General features: G+C 37.5%; 1 protein-coding gene across 1 annotated transcript in view; it reads right to left on the bottom strand.

Annotated features, from left to right (window-relative positions):
- The window catches only part of LOC124301613 (uncharacterized), a 65,466-nt gene that overhangs the window by 21,333 nt on the left and 23,324 nt on the right, over positions 1-20,809 (bottom strand). Inside the window, exons 4-5 of the mRNA XM_046756908.1 lie at positions 12,281-12,364; positions 4,109-4,173 (exon numbers count right to left, since the gene is read on the bottom strand). Coding sequence (XP_046612864.1) covers positions 4,109-4,173; positions 12,281-12,364 — 149 coding nt within the window. The remainder of the gene's footprint in view (positions 1-4,108; positions 4,174-12,280; positions 12,365-20,809) is intronic.

Below are 20,809 nucleotides of genomic sequence, written 5' to 3'. Positions count from 1 at the left end.
CAGACCGTAATCCGACCCTGCCTAACCCAAGTTAGAAATTTTCCTTTAGCATCCAGTCCTTACACTGATTCACGTAAATACGACATTAAGCGCACGTCATAGTGATCTCCAGACGTATTAATTTTCATTGTGACACGCTCACCTCTCCTTTACGGTTCACAGCTGTGAATATATCATTAAGTCGCTTGCCAATGTAACATGACTTAGAGCATACCATTTAAGCGATTAAAATCATGAAGATCATGAAAAAGCCAAGCCTTTGAACTATGAACGAATAAGAATGGTGTTGGTTCGAAAACTCTATCTTATACATACTCTCAACAGCAGGAGATAATTACGAAAGTTTAGTAAACCCAGAGAAGTGTTGCTGAAATGAGCAAATTTCTATGCCTAAAGTCCAAATTCTTGAATTAGGCATATTATGACTGATACGTTTTCAATTTTATTTCTGGTTCGAGTTTGATAATCCGTCATATAAGAATAAGTTATACACAAATCAAGCACAAATTATACTTTTAAAAATACCAAGACTGTAAAATAAAAAAGTACAGATAATTCGAATTTATATGAGTCGCATGAAGGAAATCATTTGATACGATAATTTATGAGTAAGATAATTGTATTTGAGTTTTAGCTGCATTTTTAATGATCTTCAAAAGATACGGTGTCCGTAGTAATTTCAAAGTGAAGGTGACATTTGAGAAAAAGAAAACAAACAATAGTATCAATGAAAAATATTTGTGCATAACGAATGTGAAAACCATTATTTAAAAAATATGAGATCGTTGCCAGATATAGAGAATCGTTGGTTTAGATCTAAGATTCAATCTGATACATGTCTCGCTCAGTATCCTTTATTATCCAAGCATATGAATAATTCAGGTATCTTTGTATTGATTAGATAATTCTGAAGAAAATATATAAGCCGTAAACAAATTCTGGTTGAAATGTGTTAAGGATTCAGAATTGGGCGCATAAGTAGTAGGATAGTCAAGTAAGCAAAAGGTAAAACTCCAGGCTGTGCGACAGCATTAGCACACCACACCATCCTTGGTGGGAGTAGATGAGCGAGAACTTGAGTCGAGTGCGTGCGTGATCAAGAGTGCTCGACGTCTTCTAGCCGTGATTTTGTAACTTTCTCGGCGTACATGTGCGGAAAGTTGTTATTAATTAACTTTACTTTGTTCAACTTCACACTGTGAAATCTTATCCAATGCCTTACGCACAATATTATTAAAATGAAGTGATATGAAGTGACGTAAATATCAATTCTTGAACGCAACGTAAACATCTTTTTTATATAACGCAACCACGTTTTCCTCGCTTTTTCGAGCGTGTCTGCGGTACCTAAAGTAGGCGTTTCGGCGACTCTCGAAGCGAATTAGTGGTGGGGGGTATGAGGAGCACCATTTTTAGCTCCTAGGAGTAACTTTTTTGTACTCTGCGCATGCGCTTTTCTTACACGGTCCGATTATTTCGTTCCCTATCTCGGCGCTGTGAAGCAGAGCTGCTGCCATCGGTTGCCTATTCGGAGAACTATTCGCGTATGGGAAATGTTTTCAGGGAAGACGGGGACATAACCTCACCTTTTTACGCAAACAATTCAAAGATCGTGTCGACAAATCGAGAAAAGTGATTTCACGAAAATGAGTGATCAAGAAAAACACAGCAGTGACGAGTGGCTGCAATGCACGCCACCAGAACTGAGAGAAGCTGCGGAGAATACGAGGGACGAATTATTGCCGACAAAATCTCAAAAAATGTACGAATCCACGTACGACGCATTCGTGAAATGGAAGCGGGCACACAAAACAAAAGTAACGTCGGAATCGATTGTGATGGCATACTTCAAAGAACTCAGTGAAAAATATAAATCATCGACTCTATGGTCAATGTTTTCGATGCTGAAAGCCACCATAAAAATTAAAGAAAATACAGACATCGATCAATATCATTCCCTCAAGGCTTTCATGAAGAAAACGTCATCGGGATTCGTGAGCAAAAAATCGAAAGTGCTTTCGTCGGAAAATGTTGAGAAATTTTTAACAGAAGCTCCCGACCGTGAATATTTGGCAACAAAAGTAAGTTAACAATCAGACAAAATATTTTTACTACAAGGTTGCAATTATTTTCACATAACTAAATATGATACGTCCCAAACAGGTTGCTGTAATTTTCGGAATATCCGGGGCTTGTCGCAGCAACGAGTTGGTGAATATCAGACTCAGAGACTTGAAGAAAGAAGGGAACCTGCTCGTCGTAAATCTCCCGGACACAAAAACGAAAAGACCTCGAACTTTCGTAATTTCAGAAGAATTCGTCAAAATCGTACAACAGTACACGGATTTGCGTCCTCAAAATGCAATGACCGATCGTTTTTTTGTCAATTATCAAAAGGGAAAATGTACTTGTCAAATTATCGGGATACATAAATTTTCGAAAATGCCGAAAGAAATTGCGGGTATTTGAAGTTAGAGGACTCGGCGAGTTTCACCGGACACGCGTTCCGCCGAACCTTTGCAACATTGCTTGCAGACAGCGGGGCCAACATCACCACGTTGAAGCGCCACGGTGGATGGAAATCGAGCAACGTTGCAGAAGGCTATATCGAGGAGTCCGTTAAAAATAAATCCAAAATCGGGCACATTATATCAACAGCGGTCAATTTTGCCCCAGCTGGACCTTCGGAACGGAATAACGATGATCCACCGTCAAAGCGTGAAAAAATTGAGACGATTACGTCCGAGAAAGAAAATTTAAAAACGCAAACGACCGTGGTCGATGACGAAAATTCGCCATCGAAAAAAAAATTTGTATTCAACAATTGCACAAATTGCACTTTCGTAATCCATGACAAGTAAATGTTAAAATAAAAAAAACTTGACTCGTGTAGATGTATCGTGTTCTTATTATTTCAACAACTTTTAAAAACTACCATCGCTTTCCGGGGGGGCTTCGCCCCCCCAACCCCCCAGGGGGGGGCTTCGCCCCCTCCACCCCCAGAAGGGGCTACGCCCCCCTGGACCCCCCCGCGGTCCGCCAAATAACAATATCATTTGTCCGAACACTATAAGCTCGGAAACGTGGTTTTATTATATAAATAGTCGTGTGTACTATTTTTACCATCCTAACCAGTGAGTCGCTGATCGATTTGCAGTTTCTGATAAACAGTTATAAAAATTCATTCCTATATAATTTTCATAAAATATTGGCGATCCTACCATCCATTCCTCAATAAAATGATATCATTTTTATGAATAAATGATAATTACTCATTGAGAAATACACGATTGATCCGTCAAATGTGAATATTTTATTCACGATTCAACTATAATTTTTCAACTAAATGTAATGGTATATTCAAAGTTCATTTTTTGGGCAAAAGTTGCGGTGACTCACAATCACTCATATCGTGTGTCTTTCAAGAATATGTTTTTATGGGTGTAGAAATGGTTTGACTAATTACGTATCTATTCTGTGGCATGGAGTACAAAAAATACGAAATTGGGAGAATAAAAATTTTTTTGTTTTACGACACTACTCAGTCATTAAATTTGCAACATTCGAGTTCAATACAATTAGTCCGACATATTTTGATGTTAATGTTATGTCCTCCAGACCTTAGATTCTTTTCCCACACTCTTACAACTATCTTATACTTTGAATCCTCTTGTTGTCATCACCTCGCTGCCTTGCTTCCCATACCGCATTAGCAAAATGCTCTCTCAATTCCTAAACTATAACTAGCCAGTCTCGTACATCCTTCCTCCCATATATTCACTCTCGAGTCATCTTTCATTCGGGCAACATCCAAATTTATCTCTCTTCCTTTTTTTGTTCTCCACATCTTCTCATTGTACTATCTTCATCTTTTACAATAAAACAATTGTGTACTCAATTATTCAACTCCTCGATATAAGTTCCTCTCAATTCCCCTTATCCTTCGTACGCACGCATAGTCGACGGGTTGTGAACACAAAATATGCCGCAATAACATCATGGCTGGGCGTGGATGCGGTCATCGACAGCCAATCGCCGTGATCACAACTATTCCCGCCGTAATACTAATTCCATAAGTTGATTTCAAAATAATTTCTAAGTTAATTACCTCTTGGCATCAATTGTAGTCACCGCTTCATTGCAATCTCCTCTGACCGCAAGCTGCTCTTCTGGCTAGAAATATACACGAAATATTAGTAGAATAGTTACAAAACTAAAATTTAGTGGATGCAGCACCAGATTTACCTATGGGCCCGAGCGGCCCGGCAAAAACATAAACTGACAACATTATCTAGAGACGGTACGAAATTTAGTCTGTGAATACATCTTTTTTTCCTAAATCAAAAAATGATACTCAATTTTTGTGATATAAATTTTGTTTTTAGTAGAAATAGGTGTTTTTGTAACACCTGCATGGGATGTTGAACTTCGCGCACTAAAAAGTATATGCGAGACGTTCGATTCGTCTTAACTGCGCAAACTGTTCGATAATATTGAAAACTGTTAGGTAATGTTTATTACGATACAGGTTTCTGTTAGGTAATGCTCATTGCCTAACTGTTTTCGACATTAGCTTACAGTTTTACGACATAACCCAACAGTTTGGGAATTGTTGGGGAACTGGCCGCCACGCGCACCCTCTTTGATTTTGATGCGCGGTGTCAATCTTCCCATTATTCTCTCGATGCGCCAAAACAACTAGCGCCACGCGCGACGACCAGCTGAAGTTATCAATGGACGCGATGTGAATTTTCTAGTGTAAATACGTGCTAAAGTATTCTTTTTGCTGTTTTATTTTCAACAGACTGTGGCATTTCGAAAAATAATTTGCGTGAATTATGAAGAAATTCCTGGAAGATTGTCTTTAACTCGTTGTAAGTATAAATTTCTCACAATTTGACAGCGTATAACCGCTGCAATCCGGTGACAGTTATACCTGTCTAAATGAATGCCCCTATATTCTTTAATACAGTAATTCATAATTATTCATAAATATAATACGTTGTCATACTGATATACAAATACGTATAAACGTAGATCTCAGGTTTGGAATGAATACTTTCACTCGTTAATTGATCGTTGTTGTTAAACGTTGACACAACTGGCGCCCAAACATTCCGAGGATTGTTTTAATTAATGAAATTTATTGTTGAACGATTCTTGAGCCCCGGCAGCTCTGACCCAAGCCGCGCGGGTGAAAGGCTTTCAAGAGAGTAAAATGAGCTCAAGAAAGGTATATATGTGTCGTTAAAAAAAGCCTGTTTCACATTTATATGTATGACGACTACTGTGGTCCATGTGCTGCTGAATTGTGGCATAGACTTGTGGTAATATAGTTTGCTAAACTATCTTCGGTTTGGGCGATCGTTGCACCATTGTGCTGCGAATTGACACTACTCAGCGGAGAGATTTCTAGCAACATGTCAAAGTCCAAGCGTGCTCTTTGTTATCTTACTAGGGAGTCGCATATGGTTTCCACTCAGTTGAGTTGTTTACATTCTTTTCACTTGGATTGTGTAACTGTTAAGTATGCGGCAGATCCCGGTCTTGTTGTGGATATTGTTAAAAGAAAGTGGCCTTGCTGTTCTTTTGAGAAACGTGTGAGTGACTTGTTTGACAAGATCGACAAGAGACTTGAAACGTTGGGAGTTATGAAAGAAACTATTAATGGTGTTTTTAAGGATGTTGCAATTCTCAAAACTGAGCAGGCAAAGTTGCGTGATGATCTGACGGAGTGTAAGGGCAAGGGTGCTGCAGCTTCTGATGGTGCGCAATAAAATGTCACTAAAATTGCTGAGTGTGATTCACGGATTAAAGTTGTGGAAGAGAATATTAAAGGGAGATCTTTGGATTCAACGTCTGTGGCTTATAGTACTGCTATGCTACGCGTGGCATGTTAAAGCGCTGCAAATCAACTTGTTGTGACAGGAGTACCTGAGACGAAGGGTACTACTGATCCTCAGCGATTACGGTTAGAGTTTGTTCCAGCATTGGATAATGTGTTGGATGTTCCTCTGGTTGAATCAGAAGTTATACAAGTACAGCGTATGGGCCGTAGGCTTGATAACTTGCCGGATGGAAGTCCCAGCAGATCGCGTTCAATTTTATTGGAGCTATCGTCGGTGGCGAAATGTAATTTAATGGTAAAAGAGAGGAAAGAATTGCCAAATTTTCTGGCGTCATATATTGATGCTACTCTTTCAGCTAATAAAGTAGGCATTAATGTACAGATTCCTCAAGAGTTGCTAAGATTGCGAGAAGTGGTTTATAAGAAGTTCCCGAATGTTGATCGCAAGTTTATTTGGATTGCGAATGGTGCCGTCTTTATGCGTAAGGATCGTGCGTCGAAGGCAATTAAAATATTGCCGGCTACGGATTTAGATAATATTAATTTATAGCCATCATCAGGGTCAGCGTTTGAAAAGGAATTAAATTCGATTGGGTCATCTAGATTATCTGCTATTAATCTGCGCTGTTTTAATGCTCAATCCCTGGTGTCTGCTACTCATATTGATGAATTTAGAGACTTTTTTCACAGAAAGTTACAAGTATTTTGGCGTAGTTTTTGATAATGCTCTTAATTGGCACGCGCATATTGCTAATATTATGAAACGAGCGGCAGGAGCGTTATATAGAATACGAATGAATGATGCACAGCTGAGTGTGGCACTTAAGAGAAAGCTTATTACAGGAATGGTTTTACCAATTTATGATTATGGGCTATTCCGCGTCAACCGGATCAGTCATCTCTCAGATATTTTTTTTAATTTGGCATGTGGATTGTGTGTGAGGAGTTAGATTTTTGTGCCAAAGCGCGAATCTCATAATGCAAAATTCGATTTTTTATTAACAATAACAAATTAGACTCCCATTTTTTTCAAAAATTCATAACTTTGGCAAAAAATTAGATACAATATATATTTTTTTTTCAAATTACGCGGAAAGCTCCATAGAATTTAAAAAAAAATACGAAATGGTAAAAAAAAGTTGTTATCAATTGTTTATTTAACAATTAATTTTTCAAAGATTTTTAAAACAGTGACTGACACGATCAAAAAATTTTTTTTAAATTCTGACATATTCCTTGAACTGTACTACAACCTGTGAATTAATTCCAGAGGGGTGTTTTTCTTCGTTTTTGAGTAAAAAATCATTAAAGGTGTCGATGCGCGTGAAATTGCGGCGCGCCGAGTCTCTACGTAATGGCGGGCGGCCGGTTGCCGTCCACCGCTACCCCGCGGTGGCGTCGCAGCGTTATTTTAGAGTCATTTTCACGATGTAGGACATGATTGAAAAATCTGAAAAAAATACTGTACCTTCACAAGGCCTGCTCAAAGCGATAAGTGTAGTTTCAGGAATGTGTTTTTCACCGTTTTTTTATTACAGAGATTCGAAATACACACCATGAGAGTGCACATAAATGATAATAATTACATAACTTGCTACTTATTTTAAAATAAAAACACATTCTTGAAACTTCACTTATCGCTTTGAGCAGGCCTTGTGAAGGTACAGTATTTTTTTCAGATCTTTCAATCATGTCCTACATCGTGAAAATGACTCTAAAATAACGCTGCGACGCCACCGCGGGGTAGCGGTGGACGGCAACCGGCCGCCCGCCATTACGTAGAGACTCGGCGCGCCGCAATTTCACGCGCATCGACACCTTTAATGATTTTTTACTCAAAAACGAAGAAAAACACCCCTCTGGAATTAATTCACAGATTGTAGTATAGTTCAAGGAACATGTCAGAATTTTAAAAAAATTTTTTGATCGTGTCAGTCACTGTTTTAAAAATATTTGAAAAATTAAATGTTAAATAAACAATTGATAACAACTTGTTTTTACCATTTAGTATTTTTTTTTAAATTCTATGGAGCTTTCCGCGTAATTTGAAAAAAAAAAATATATTGTATCTAATTTTTTGCCAAAGTTATGAATTTTTGAAAAAAATGGGAGTCTAATTTGTTATTGTTAATAAAAAATCGAATTTTGCATTATGAGATTCACGCTTTGGCACAAAAATCTAACTCCTCACACACAATCCACATGCCAAATTAAAAAAATATCTGAGAGATGACTGATCCGGTTGACGCGGAATAGCCCTTATTGTGCTTGTGTGCTAACGAATTTATCATTTGATCTCGAAAGATTGCTACTAGTTTCTCTGAACAACTGTGTGCGTTTTGTTTTGCGAATTCGACGAGTGGAGCATATGTCGGAGCATCGGCAGGCGCTTGGATGGCTTAAGCCGCAGAATAGTAGATTGCAATTAATAGCTAGTGAGTTTTATAAGGCGCTTTGTCTAATGTGCCCAAGTCTTTTTAGTCATCAGTTATTGTTTAAAGCAAATGCTGCAGAACGTCGTGATTTAAGTAAAACAAATTCATTACAAGTGCCTTTTGCACGTACAGCTGGTTAATATAAATCATTCATCGTTACGGGTTGTAATTTTTGGAATGGCGTGCCAGTCACTGTTACGTCAGCTTTGACTTTAAATAACTTTCGTTGTAAATGTCACTTGCATTTATTAGAAATAGAAAAAGTCAGTACGATCTGAAGTGTTTGATTATGATAAGATATTAATTGCGAGAAAAAAATGTCTGAGATTGCTTAATGTTTGAAATTATAGTTATAGTCATAGTTATAGCTATTATATTTTAATTAGCATTATGTTTATGATTATTATTACTTGTATTATTACTATTACTTGTATTATGTTATAAATATAACAACTTTTGTAATAAAAACAGTTTTTTCTGGGATTTGTGATCGAAAGGGGAATTATCTCCATGATCAATAATAAATAAATGAATAAATAAATAAATAAATAAATACGCCGGAGAATGTGAAGTAAAGTATAGTATAAGGTAGTAGAGAATTTAAGGGAGAATGGTATGTTTAATTATATAATAAAATAATGTTAAGGATAGAAGTATAAAGAGAAATAATGTAGCGTAAATGGGCAAAATAGCAAATAGCTAAATAAATAAAGATCACTCATTCATTGTCTCGCTCTCTCTCTCGCTCAATTTTATGTGCACTAGACACACAGGCGCCATTAGTCACTAGGCAAGTAGGTAAGCCAACCACTGGTTGGTTTACGCTTGAAATCAAATCCCGTATTCGGGCTCGAAATAACTTGTATGCGTCGGCAAAACGCCTAAGTTCCAGTGTACTTTTTGCCTGCTATCAGGCCTTACGTAGTGCTATAAAGTCCGAGATAAAGGGTGTAAAAAATGCGTACATTAAGGACCGCTTAGCTAATCTTTCAGACCCTTCTAGTATCTGGTCTGAACTTAAACGTCTTGGCCTTGTTGGTGGCGAGAGTAAATCCACATCTCCCCTCCATCATTTCTCTGCTAACCAGCTGAATCGGTATTATTGTTCAGTGACAAGTACTCATCCCAGCTGCTCCTTAGCTGAACTGCCTCACATTCTTGAAGTTCAACAGTCTAACGTTGATTCTCAATTCCTCTTTTCTCAAGTTTCTGATGATCAAGTTTCCGAGGTACTTCTATCTCAAATGGCGAAGTCGCGTGAATAAAGCCCTGATAGTATCAAACTCGTCTACATCAGGAAATTGTTACCTGTATTGTCACTGCATATCACTGCCCTTTTCAACACCTCTTTACAAGCCAGCTCCTTTCCCACTATGTAGAAAACTGCATACGTTGACCCACTCAGCACGTCCTATCCACCTGCCACTGAATCTGATTCTAGACCAATAGCTAATCTCTATCATCTTGCCAAAGTCTTTGAAAGGCTAGTATCGAATCAGCTCACCGACTACCTTGAGAATGCCAATATCCTGAATTCAGCTCAGGCTGGCTTCCGCAAGCACCATAATACGCAGACAGCTGTGCCTAAAGTATTCGAGCATGGCAGAAAAGTCATCGCTGACAAGAGCATTACTATTCTATTGTTATTTGATTTCAGTAAAGCGTTCGATAGTATACACCATAGGTTACTCCTGTCTAAGCTCAAAGGTTATGGCTTTTCAAACAATGCGATCACATGGTTCCATTCGTACTTAACTGATATAACACAGGCATTGCAGGGTATTTCAGGCGAGCCCTCCAGTTTCCTAACCAACTTGTCTGGAGTGCCTCAAGACTCTGTTCTCGAACCCCTACTTTTTCTCATATTTCTCAATGATTTTGGCTCGGGATTGAGGCACACCATGCATGTCATTTTTGCAGATGACTTGCAAATATATCGGCATGCCCTGACCAGTGGTATCCTTCAGGCAATTGCTAAAATTAATTGCGACGCTTAGGTCGTTGGTGATTGGGCCCTGAGAAATGGCCTGAAATTAAATGTTGGAAAGACTAAAGCGATAATCCTGGGAAGTTTTCTGTACACTGAACAATTAAAGCGGCAAAACCTTCCACCCATTCTTAATAATCAACAGCCTGTACCCTATGTTGAGACTCAGTTCGCAACTTAGGGGTGCACATAAAATCTGATCTTACGTGGAATCGGCATGTGGCGCAAGTGGCTAAGAAAATTTATGCAACACTGCACAGGCTCAAGTAGCGCAGCGATGTTCTTTCTTCTCATGAGAATCCATGCTTGTCCGAGCATTGATTTTACCCCAGGTTGACTGCTGTAGCTTAGCATACCATGATGCCACAAATTATCTGAATCTCAAACTTCAGCGCCTAGTCAATTGCGGAGTCATGTTCGTTTTCAACCGGAGAAGGGATGTGCATATTATGTCTTATGGAACTAGATTACGGTGGCTATCAGTTGTTGATCGTCGGCTATACTTTCTCGGCTCAGTCTTATATCAACTCATTGCATCGTCCTCGCCCTCATATCTGCGGGAACTATTCCCTGAAGTGACCTCCGATAGCCGCCGGTCTTATAGGCTGGCAGCTACAGATCGGGGCCCGTCGTTAGTCGTTCCTCCTGCTGGAACGACCATGTATCAAAACTCCTTCGCCGTGTTCGCAATTCATTTCTGGAACAGTCTGCCGTTATCTATAAAAAATGCCCCGCCTATTGATGATTTTAAGTCTCAGATATATGATTATTTTTTAACAGTGGAGGCCAGCTCCCACACGGAAATCAGATCCAGGTCATGACTGCAAATATCATGTAACTGTTCCTATTTTGTTCACATTGTCCTGAATCTTATTATTGTACCATGTACTATTCATTTATAGCATTCTTTGTTATGTATTGAGTCATTTTCAGTTAAATTCCCTTGCTATGCTGAAATGCATTCCCCAGTGGGCTACGCCCGTATGAAAATCATACATTGCAATGATTTAGTGTTTAAGTCCATTCGCATTTACTGTACCCTAATTGTAACCTAATTTAACTACACCATACTGTTACTGCCTTATGCATGTAAAATGTTTGTATCCATTTATTACTTCTTTGTAATTTGTATTGCCTCAAGGCCTTGTTAGGCTAAGGCATAAAGAACACATATTTGTCTATCTATCTCTCTCTTCAAAATGACCCCTTGCCTCTCCACCGCACTGAGCTACCGAGTATGTTATCCGACGCTTATCGAAAATAAAGATTGCGAGACGTGTGAACCACGCCAGCCACACAACAAAATTTTGCGATGTCTTTTGTAAAGTTTGTTACAGTTATCATCGCGGGTGCCAATTTTGTTATGAATACGATAAGTTCTCGGTAACTTCTCCAGGTGACCGTATCACAGGAAAAATCAGGCGTCACAGATGTCATTCATTGATCAATTTGTTTAGTTTGCATGTTCATTGGTAATAAAAGGCTATTCCTCTGCCTCTTTATCGCAGAGTTGAAGAGGAAAAATTGGATATGATAGTTTGTTAGATTGAATAATTTATTAAACCTATTATTACTGCCAATATTATATAATTACTATTGTCGTCGTCGTTATTATTATTATTAATCAATAACATTTTTATTTCATGTATAACTTTTACAAAATGTCTCATTTAAGTGAGCCAGACTAATAAACACCTATTCCTACGATAAACAGAGTTTTTTTCACAAACAATGCAAACAAATTATTTTTTGATTAACGAAGAAGAAATGCATTCACAGAACAAATTTTTCCGCGAAGATAACGCCCCTCTAGGCTCAGGCCTCTGCGGCTTATAGGTAAATCCGGCGCTGAATGGATGACCGATTTTTCAACCAATATTATGTGTACAAAGTTGGATGGCACGCTTTAATGCACGTAAGAGTAGATTATACGACGAATTATGGAATGAGAATATGCAGTCTCCTGTCTTAAAATCGAACTCCTATGGATGTAGAATTTAGCTCACTTACCAATTGACGTTTGAATGATATACGAGGGTCCAGTACTGTCGATCCAGGACATTCTTCATCCAGTGAATTCTCCAAACTGGTAAGCTATAAAATAAACGTAGAATTATTGATACAGGATGATTACAAATTCTAATTACAAGTATTCGGTCAGAGGGCTACTAACACGGGAAGATAATACCAAACGCATGTTAATTAATTGAATTTAAAATTATTTATGAGGGTGGTTCTTTCGCTGAGGAGCGTATAAAGTGGGTTCCAACTTAGAACGTATGTAAAATTGCAAATAAACATATAATTGTCACTCAAAAAAAATTGATATGAATCATAAATTTGATACGACAAAGATTGTACTGTTTACCAATGAATTTACAAAAATTGTAACAAGTTTTATCATGACTTGCGAATTTTTATCACCCTAGAAAACGACAATTGTATCAGCATCGCCACCTTCTTTCACCTTCTCATCATCGGACCGTTCGTTATCTACGTAGTATACTAATTTTCTGTTATCTGCTGTTGTAACACATGACAAATTGAAGGAAGATATAGGTGCTATTTACATCACTAATGAATTTCAAATCTATCACGACATTGATTACAGGCCTTAGAGCGCTCACGACCAAATGCGTTTTGTCTACTTTTTATTCACTTTTTTATTTGATATATCTTCAGAAGTTGCGATGGCCTATATATATTTTTTGTTATGTACAAAACTGTGATATACAGAAGTAAATATACCGCGTTTATTTTCCGTGTCTGAAGATGAGACTTTATCATTTTTAAGATAGTTTTATATCGCCTATGTTCCCGATAATTGACTCCGAAACTTCATGTACATAGACTACTGTATTTTGTGATCGAGTTATCAGAGAATGAGACACTCCATAAGACAGTTGGTTAGTGGAAGAACCACTTTAATTAGTCTTTCAATTATTAAATTCCATTTCTACATGTGAACGTTATATATTGTTTGCAGATAGCGGCCATATGATATGTAATACTTTTTTGTGATGCATTGACATACGGCTTGACCATTGAAATATACTCTACCTGAAACACATAACGCGTATGCTTTACTACAGTAGAACTCCTATATATTCGAACCACTTAAATTCAACTTCCCTTTCTTTAGAGGAGAAATTGCTTTTTCTACTCCTTACTTCGTGACAATGCGTCTACTTTACTGCGCAATGCGTAGAGTATGCGCAGACCGCGACAAAGTGAGTTTTAACAGTAAAAAATAGAAAATAACCTTGAATGCGTTTTGTTTACTGTAGTTGAATAGGACTTCTTTTAATGAATAATCTTTAATTCACTGTTATTAATAATGGCGTGACATTGTATGATGATGAGTAGAAAAAAACTGAAAGATAAGTTGCAAAAAAGAGTAGACAATGAGGTCCCAGTATTTATTAAAATGAGTTAGAACGAGGTATTTCATCAACGATGAAGTACCTATTACTGGACCCATGATGAAGCATGATGACCGAAGCATTCAAATTTAGTTTACTTTTTAACACGCCAGACACGCTGTAATGATTCGAATATACCCGCTAAATGGACACAACGAGAGCGGATGAGAGATTGATCCATGATGTGGGACACGTGGTGTTTCTTCACCAATTTCGACTATATTCATAAGAAGCGGCTCTTGGTCAAAGACTTTCTTGGAGGACCGAAGTACGGAGGTTCCCGTCTTGGTAATCGAACATCAGATGCCAAAGGTCGACGAATATGTAATGAAGGCAAATTTACAATAAAGATAGACATTTCGAAACTAAAAAGTAAAAACTCCAAAAACCACATAAAAATTAAAGAGAGACTATTTAAAAAGAGGCAACAAAATAAAAAAAATTTATAGACCCATTTTTTAAACTTTTACAAGTGATTTTATGAAAAGTCAAGTCTACGAAAAATGAGTTGATTAACAATGAAATAACTTAAACGAAAATCGAGTTAAAAATTTTTTTTTTTGGTAAGACTACATTCCTTCAAGTGTCTAGATAACACTATAATTTATTCAAATTTTTAAATTAATATTGAATGTTATGAAAAAATTGTTTCGTGTTGCATGCTTCGCTAGGCGGTGACGCCTAGGCACCGAAACGGCCGCGCGGAGCCCTATTTTCAACGTTAAATTAAAATTATAAATAATAAAGCTAGAATTCCGGGAGTACAGACTTTTTCATCGGAAATTTCCTCCTCTTTTAGGATCTTTTTTCAAAATTCATTTATCTTTTATATTTTTGAAATTATAGCTATAAAACGGAGACTCCCTTTTTTTCTTTTCGTTTTTTGTTTATAACTATTGAAATTTTTAATGGCGGATTAATTAAAAAATACCGGTTTCATCATTTTAAATTCTGAATCCAACGCACCAATCGCCATATTTTTAAGACCATTCTAACGATTTTTCTCAGTAAACTCACTTCTCGACCGGACTATTGGCGCTTCCTTTAGAATTTATCCTTCGCTACTCTAGCGCCACCCTTATTTTCCGCGGATAACATAGAGTTCAGTGAGCGAACCCTGCGCGATATGTCGACGCAAGGCGCCTAGCAACGAATGCGCATGCTCGGCAGCGCGCGTGACTCGGTAATCCGGAAATGTCTTTCTTTCCTGTTTCGTCCGTGGCGGGATGAGGTTCGTGTCGGAGACCGAGCTACGCATCAACCAATTGTGGACACGTGTCTCAAATAGAATATAGAAAAAGCCACGGTCTTCTACACAAAATTCCGTGAGAACAATGGACGAAGAAACCCGAACAGTGCTAACCGGCCGAGGATTGACAGAATATATCCCAATATTTCAAGGTTAGTACATTTTATATATCGTATTCATAATGCTCACTTCCAGCTTGTATATTCGATTCAGACGCACGCGGATATGAAACGTAGCTGGGGCTGTAGATTTATTAAACAAACTGGATATTACCGCTATTGTCTTACGATTTTTTTGGAATAGGTTTTCACAAATTTACTTCGGCTCAATTTACACAGATTCAACTAAAAATCTACCCAAATAGAATTTAATTTGGGGCAATGATATATTGATTCGTTTTACTGAAATTTCTACCACATTAAATAAATTTTGCATGAATAGAAAGGTATTTTTCTTCAAACAACTACGCATTTATTAATCGAATGAAAATAGCTTCTTATGTAGGTATAATAAACGTGCAAAGCTGCCGCCATTTCATGTTAATCCCCTCTATACGCAGCTTGAAAGTACATAGAAACATGCAAACTACATTTGTATCTGCATTCAGAGAATATACACTGAGAAAAGAGTATTTTCTATTAACAAACTTATACTAGGATATGGCGAAGTGAATGTATAGTTATTATTATGAAATTTCAATTCAGCCAAATAATATTCATTACTGAATTTTTTATTCAACTACTGACACATTTTTATCGAGCTTTATTTGAAATAACTAAATCTTATTTGACTGCACGAAATTTTTCTTCTCCATTTTATTTTACTGCTTACTATTAATCAGTTGAACATTTTGAGAGATTAATTTTTTGAATGAAATAAGTTCCACTAAGGTGACTTGAAGATAAGATTTATTCATTTAAATGGTGAAATTATTAGAAACAAAGTTTTCTCTGGATTCTTTCAATATTAGGGCGGTCACAGTTTCCAATTCCTGCAACACTGTGGACGACACCACATTGACAGGAGAATACGAAGACTGATGCTGCCACAGGCCTACAGCGAAAAAAAATCTGTTTTGTATCGCAGCGGAGTCAAATAAGAGGTGCCGGAGACTGTGAGGATTGACGCCGTAGCCCTACGCTCAAAGTTTTCCTTGTCCATAGGGCCACAGTTTCACATGCATTTTCCCTTTTCTACACACATATCGTGCATACGGGCTATTCCGCGTCAACCGGATCAGTCATCTCTCAGATATTTTTTTAATTTGGCATGTGGATTGTGTAGGGGGAGTTAGATTTTTGTGCCAAAGCGCGAATCTCATAATGCAAAATTCGATTTTTTATTAACAATAACAAATTAGACTCCCATTTTTTTCAAAAATTCATAACTTTGGCAAAAAATTAGATACAATATATTTTTTTTTTTCAAATTACGCGGAAAGCTTCATAGAATTTAAAAAAAAATATGAAATGGTAAAAAAAAGTTGTTATCAATTGTTTATTTGACAATTAATTTTTCAAAGATTTTTAAAACAGTGACTGACACGATCAAAAAATTTTTTTAAAATTCTGACATGTTCCTTGAACTATACTACAATCTGTGAATTAATTCCAGAGGGGTGTTTTTCTTCGTTTTTGAGTAAAAAATCATTAAAGGTGTCGATGCGCATGAAATTGCAGCGCGCCGAGTCTCTACGTAATGGCGGGCGGCCGGTTGCCGTCCACCGCTACCCCGCGGTGGCGTCGCAGCGTTATTTTAGAGTCATTTTCACGATGTAGGACATGATTAAAGAATCTGAAAAAAATACTGTACCTTCACAAGGCTTGTTCAAAGCGATAAGTGAAGTTTCAAGAATGTGTTTTTATTTTAAAATAAGTAGCAAGTTATGTAATTATTATGATTTATGTGCACTCTCATGGTGTGTAACCGTTATTTTGAATCTCTGTAATAAAAAAACGGTGAAAAACACATTCCTGAAACTTCACTTATCGCTTTGAGCAGGCCTTGTGAAGGTACGGTATTTTTTTCAGATTCTTCAATCATGTCCTACATCGTGAAAATGACTCTAAAATAACGCTGCGACGCCACCGCGGGGTAGCGGTGGACGGCAACCGGTCGCCCGCCATTACGTAGAGACTCGGCGCGCTGCAATTTCATGCGCATCGACACCTTTAATGATTTTTTACTCAAAAACGAAGAAAAACACCCCTCTGGAATTAATTCACAGATTGTAGTATAGTTCAAGGAACATGTCAGAATTTTAAAAAAATTTTTTGATCGTGTCAGTCACTGTTTTAAAAATATTTGAAAAATTAAATGTTAAATAAACAATTGATAACAACTTGTTTTTACCATTTCGTATTTTTTTTTAAATTCTATGGAGCTTTCCGCGTAATTTGAAAAAAAAAAATATATTGTATCTAATTTTTTGCCAAAGTTATGAATTTTTGAAAAAAATGGGAGTCTAATTTGTTATTGTTAATAAAAAATCGAATTTTGCATTATGAGATTCGCGCTTTGGCACAAAAATCTAACTCCTCACACACAATCCACATGCCAAATTAAAAAAATATCTGAGAGATGACTGATCCGGTTGACGCGGAATAGCCCATACGTATATCAGGCGCTAGCACAGAACACTTTTTTTATTTGATCTGAATCAAAAGTGTATTTCAAACAATTCGTTAGTTTATTTCAGGTAATACTGTATATTCGATCCGAATCGAAAAATTTATTTCACCCAAGTAACTATTTTATTTGGACCAACGAGTTCATATTCCATCCGACTCAAAAATTTATCTCATTCAAGTAATTATTTTGTTCGAATTGAAGAGGTAAATATTCCGACTGATCACAAAATTTATTTGAATTAAGTAACTTTTATCTGAACAAGGAGCCACAAATTCCGTCCGACTAAAATATTTATCTTATTCAAGTGATTATTTCGAATTGAAAAAGTAAGTATTCCGACTGATCAAACAATTTATTTGAATTGAGTAACTGTCTGATCTGAACTAACGAGCTACAAATTCCGTCCAACTAAAAAATTTATCTTATTCTGGTAACTATTTTGTTAAAAGTGATAGAATAAACATTTAGATTGAAGAAACGAATTCTTTCTGTAAAAAAAAATAGCAAGATTTATTTGATGCTTCTTTGATTCAGTTGCTTAACTTTAATGTTCAGCAAGTGCATATTTATTGATGTCAAATAAAATAATTCAGATAAATAAAATACGTGCGCATAAAGAAACGGTTAATAGGTTCATATACAAATAATTTTTTTCCACTTGAATGTAGAGCTACTAATGCCTGGTTGACAATCACCACGGAATATCATGGAATGCTGGCGACATATCTCACGAGGATGTGACTAAGATTGTGAGAAAAATGTTTGAAAATGCGTGCTACATGTACGTCATAGGAGTAGAGAAGAAAACATGGCTGTCGGAGATTCTCAACGGTACGCCGCAAGTTATTAATATGGAAGAATTGCACGTTGTACCCCCTACACTGGAAAAACTGAAGTTTATGGAGGCGGTACCCCGGCATGAGTTCAATCATGGAAACTGCCCAAACGCAAAGTTCCAGAAGTATATGAAAGAAGGCTCGACTGGGGTAAATCTCAATTGTAAATACATCCCGACGTATGATTGTGCGCTGGAAAACGTTCAACGTCTGCAGCAAAGGCATTCGAAGGAATGTACAGCTTTTCTCGAGAAATCTTTCTACCTCTTCAAAGAATTGGGTGACTTGAGGGCGATGAGACCCGAGGATATAGCGTGTTTGCCAAAATAATTCGTCTACATGTTCGCATCAAACTCCATCAATGATGCGTGGGATAAACTACCAGAGAATATGAAAATGGACTACGTCATCGCAAGTTTCTCGCAGATGTAGCACACATTATACACCAGGACCTAATGGCGATATAGTGGATGGACTGAATCCTCTAATTAAAGACTGTCTAGGTTGCAATCGTGTGTATAGATAATATGGACAATATTTACCAAAATAGCAATAGAATTTATTACAATATATACAATTATATTCGAGTTTATATGTAGAATATTCAATAGAATTAATCTCAATTATATTATAGCTTATACATAGAATTAAAAAAATTTACTATTCGATAAAATTATAATCTAGAAATAGGATACATTACAAATATATATCTTTATAACTTTCACCCATTCTTGTCATACAAATGTAAATGTTATGAATTTTTACTTGTGAAAAATATATAATCAATAGTTGCGAATTTAGCATGGTTTATTCCTCAAAATAAATAATCCATAAGATCATTATCGTTATCCTGTTCGCTAACATTATTATCATCATCATCATCATCATCATCGGTATTTTCGGCATCTATAATTATAGCTATAGTTTCCTCTCCCCATTTTTCTATAATAACGTCCATACGTGTATCACCATAATTTATATAATGTTAGCTGTTTGGCCTCAATCGAGCAGCTCGCACGTCCTCAATGAGGTCCCGAAGCTCCTCCAGCGAGAACTCAGGAGTTGCTCCGGAAAAGCCTATAATTATCTCGTCCATAACCTCCTCATCCCCACCCAAATCAACGATTGCCCAATCGTCATCATAATCATCACTCGAATCATACTCGCAATGGGGATGAGATGTCATTTTTTTCAAAATTGATTCGTGATGAAAAATCTGTAAAAAGAGCAAACCGAAATAGAAAAGTTGATACTGCTGCACTCGTCATTTATATGCATGATAAATCTCAAACCCAAAAAAGTTTCCACATATTCAAAATGAGTGATACGACGAAAGTATGGAAGATACTAGAATTTTATTTTAATGTGGCGTTACACACCAATCCTCGTCCGAATAATAACCATCATCGTCAGCTCTGTCGAGGTCTCCCAGCAGTTGATGGATTTGATCAATCTCATCCAGAAGCAAACCGAATCTGATGTGTATGTCTTCGCAACCGTCAAAATCATTATCAAACTCAATGCCCACTTCCCGTACATTCACCTCCACCCACTCGTCATCACCATCAGCGCCATTCCAAACACCCTCCACCTCCGCTTCCTCATCCTCGTCCTCCTCCTCCTCCTAGTTATTGCACACTCCAAACACTGCTCGCTACCTGCTTTTCGTTCACCGATTTTTCCCATCACATGTCCCACGCTGATTAGGGTTGGGGTGTGCAGGCTCAGACCTGTTTATCATAAAAATTTTTGATTCTTTGATGGCGGGGATGGTACAAAGCTTGGACCCCTCACCATCACACTTAAATTCTTGCGATCTATCGGCCTATATATAAGCTCAACGCGTCCGATGCAGACTTATCAGTCTTACACGATACGTGCGAGTCAAAAGTTATACAAAGTTCTGCTTATATCAACGTTGAAGTCATGGCCGCTGAAACACACTCAGATCTCGTCAAAATGATGGAGAACGCACACGATTTGTTGAGCGAGATGCATCCCGAGCAGGAGAATGACAACATCTTCAAGCACTGAATTGGCGTTGGAATGGAAAATCTTCAATTGCTGCGTGATGTTTCCAAGCATCCGAGAACGAGAATAGGGACGGAACTGCAAATCCAGCATACAATCACGCTCGTACAGTCCTGGATAGCAAAGATTCGGCAACAACTGCGGCAGGGACAGCAGCAGCGGCAGCAGCAGCACGCCGTGGTGATGGGTGCTAATATCGGCAGTCCTGCAAGCGTACAGTGGGACGACGTCGATAGTGCTTTTGCCGACCGGATCCGAATGGGAGTTGTTACAAATCTCGGGCATAAGAATTTGGAAGCCTTTTTGGACGACGCGCAGCGAATCGTTGTTGAGCGATCGAGGCTGATACTACGCGAGGAGGGAAATGTGA

The sequence above is a fragment of the Neodiprion virginianus genome, chromosome 3 (assembly GCF_021901495.1).
Source record: "Neodiprion virginianus isolate iyNeoVirg1 chromosome 3, iyNeoVirg1.1, whole genome shotgun sequence".
Classification (NCBI taxonomy): domain Eukaryota; kingdom Metazoa; phylum Arthropoda; class Insecta; order Hymenoptera; family Diprionidae; genus Neodiprion; species Neodiprion virginianus.
Note: the sequence above shows the minus strand (reverse complement) of the source record. Positions and strands in the feature narration are given on the sequence as shown.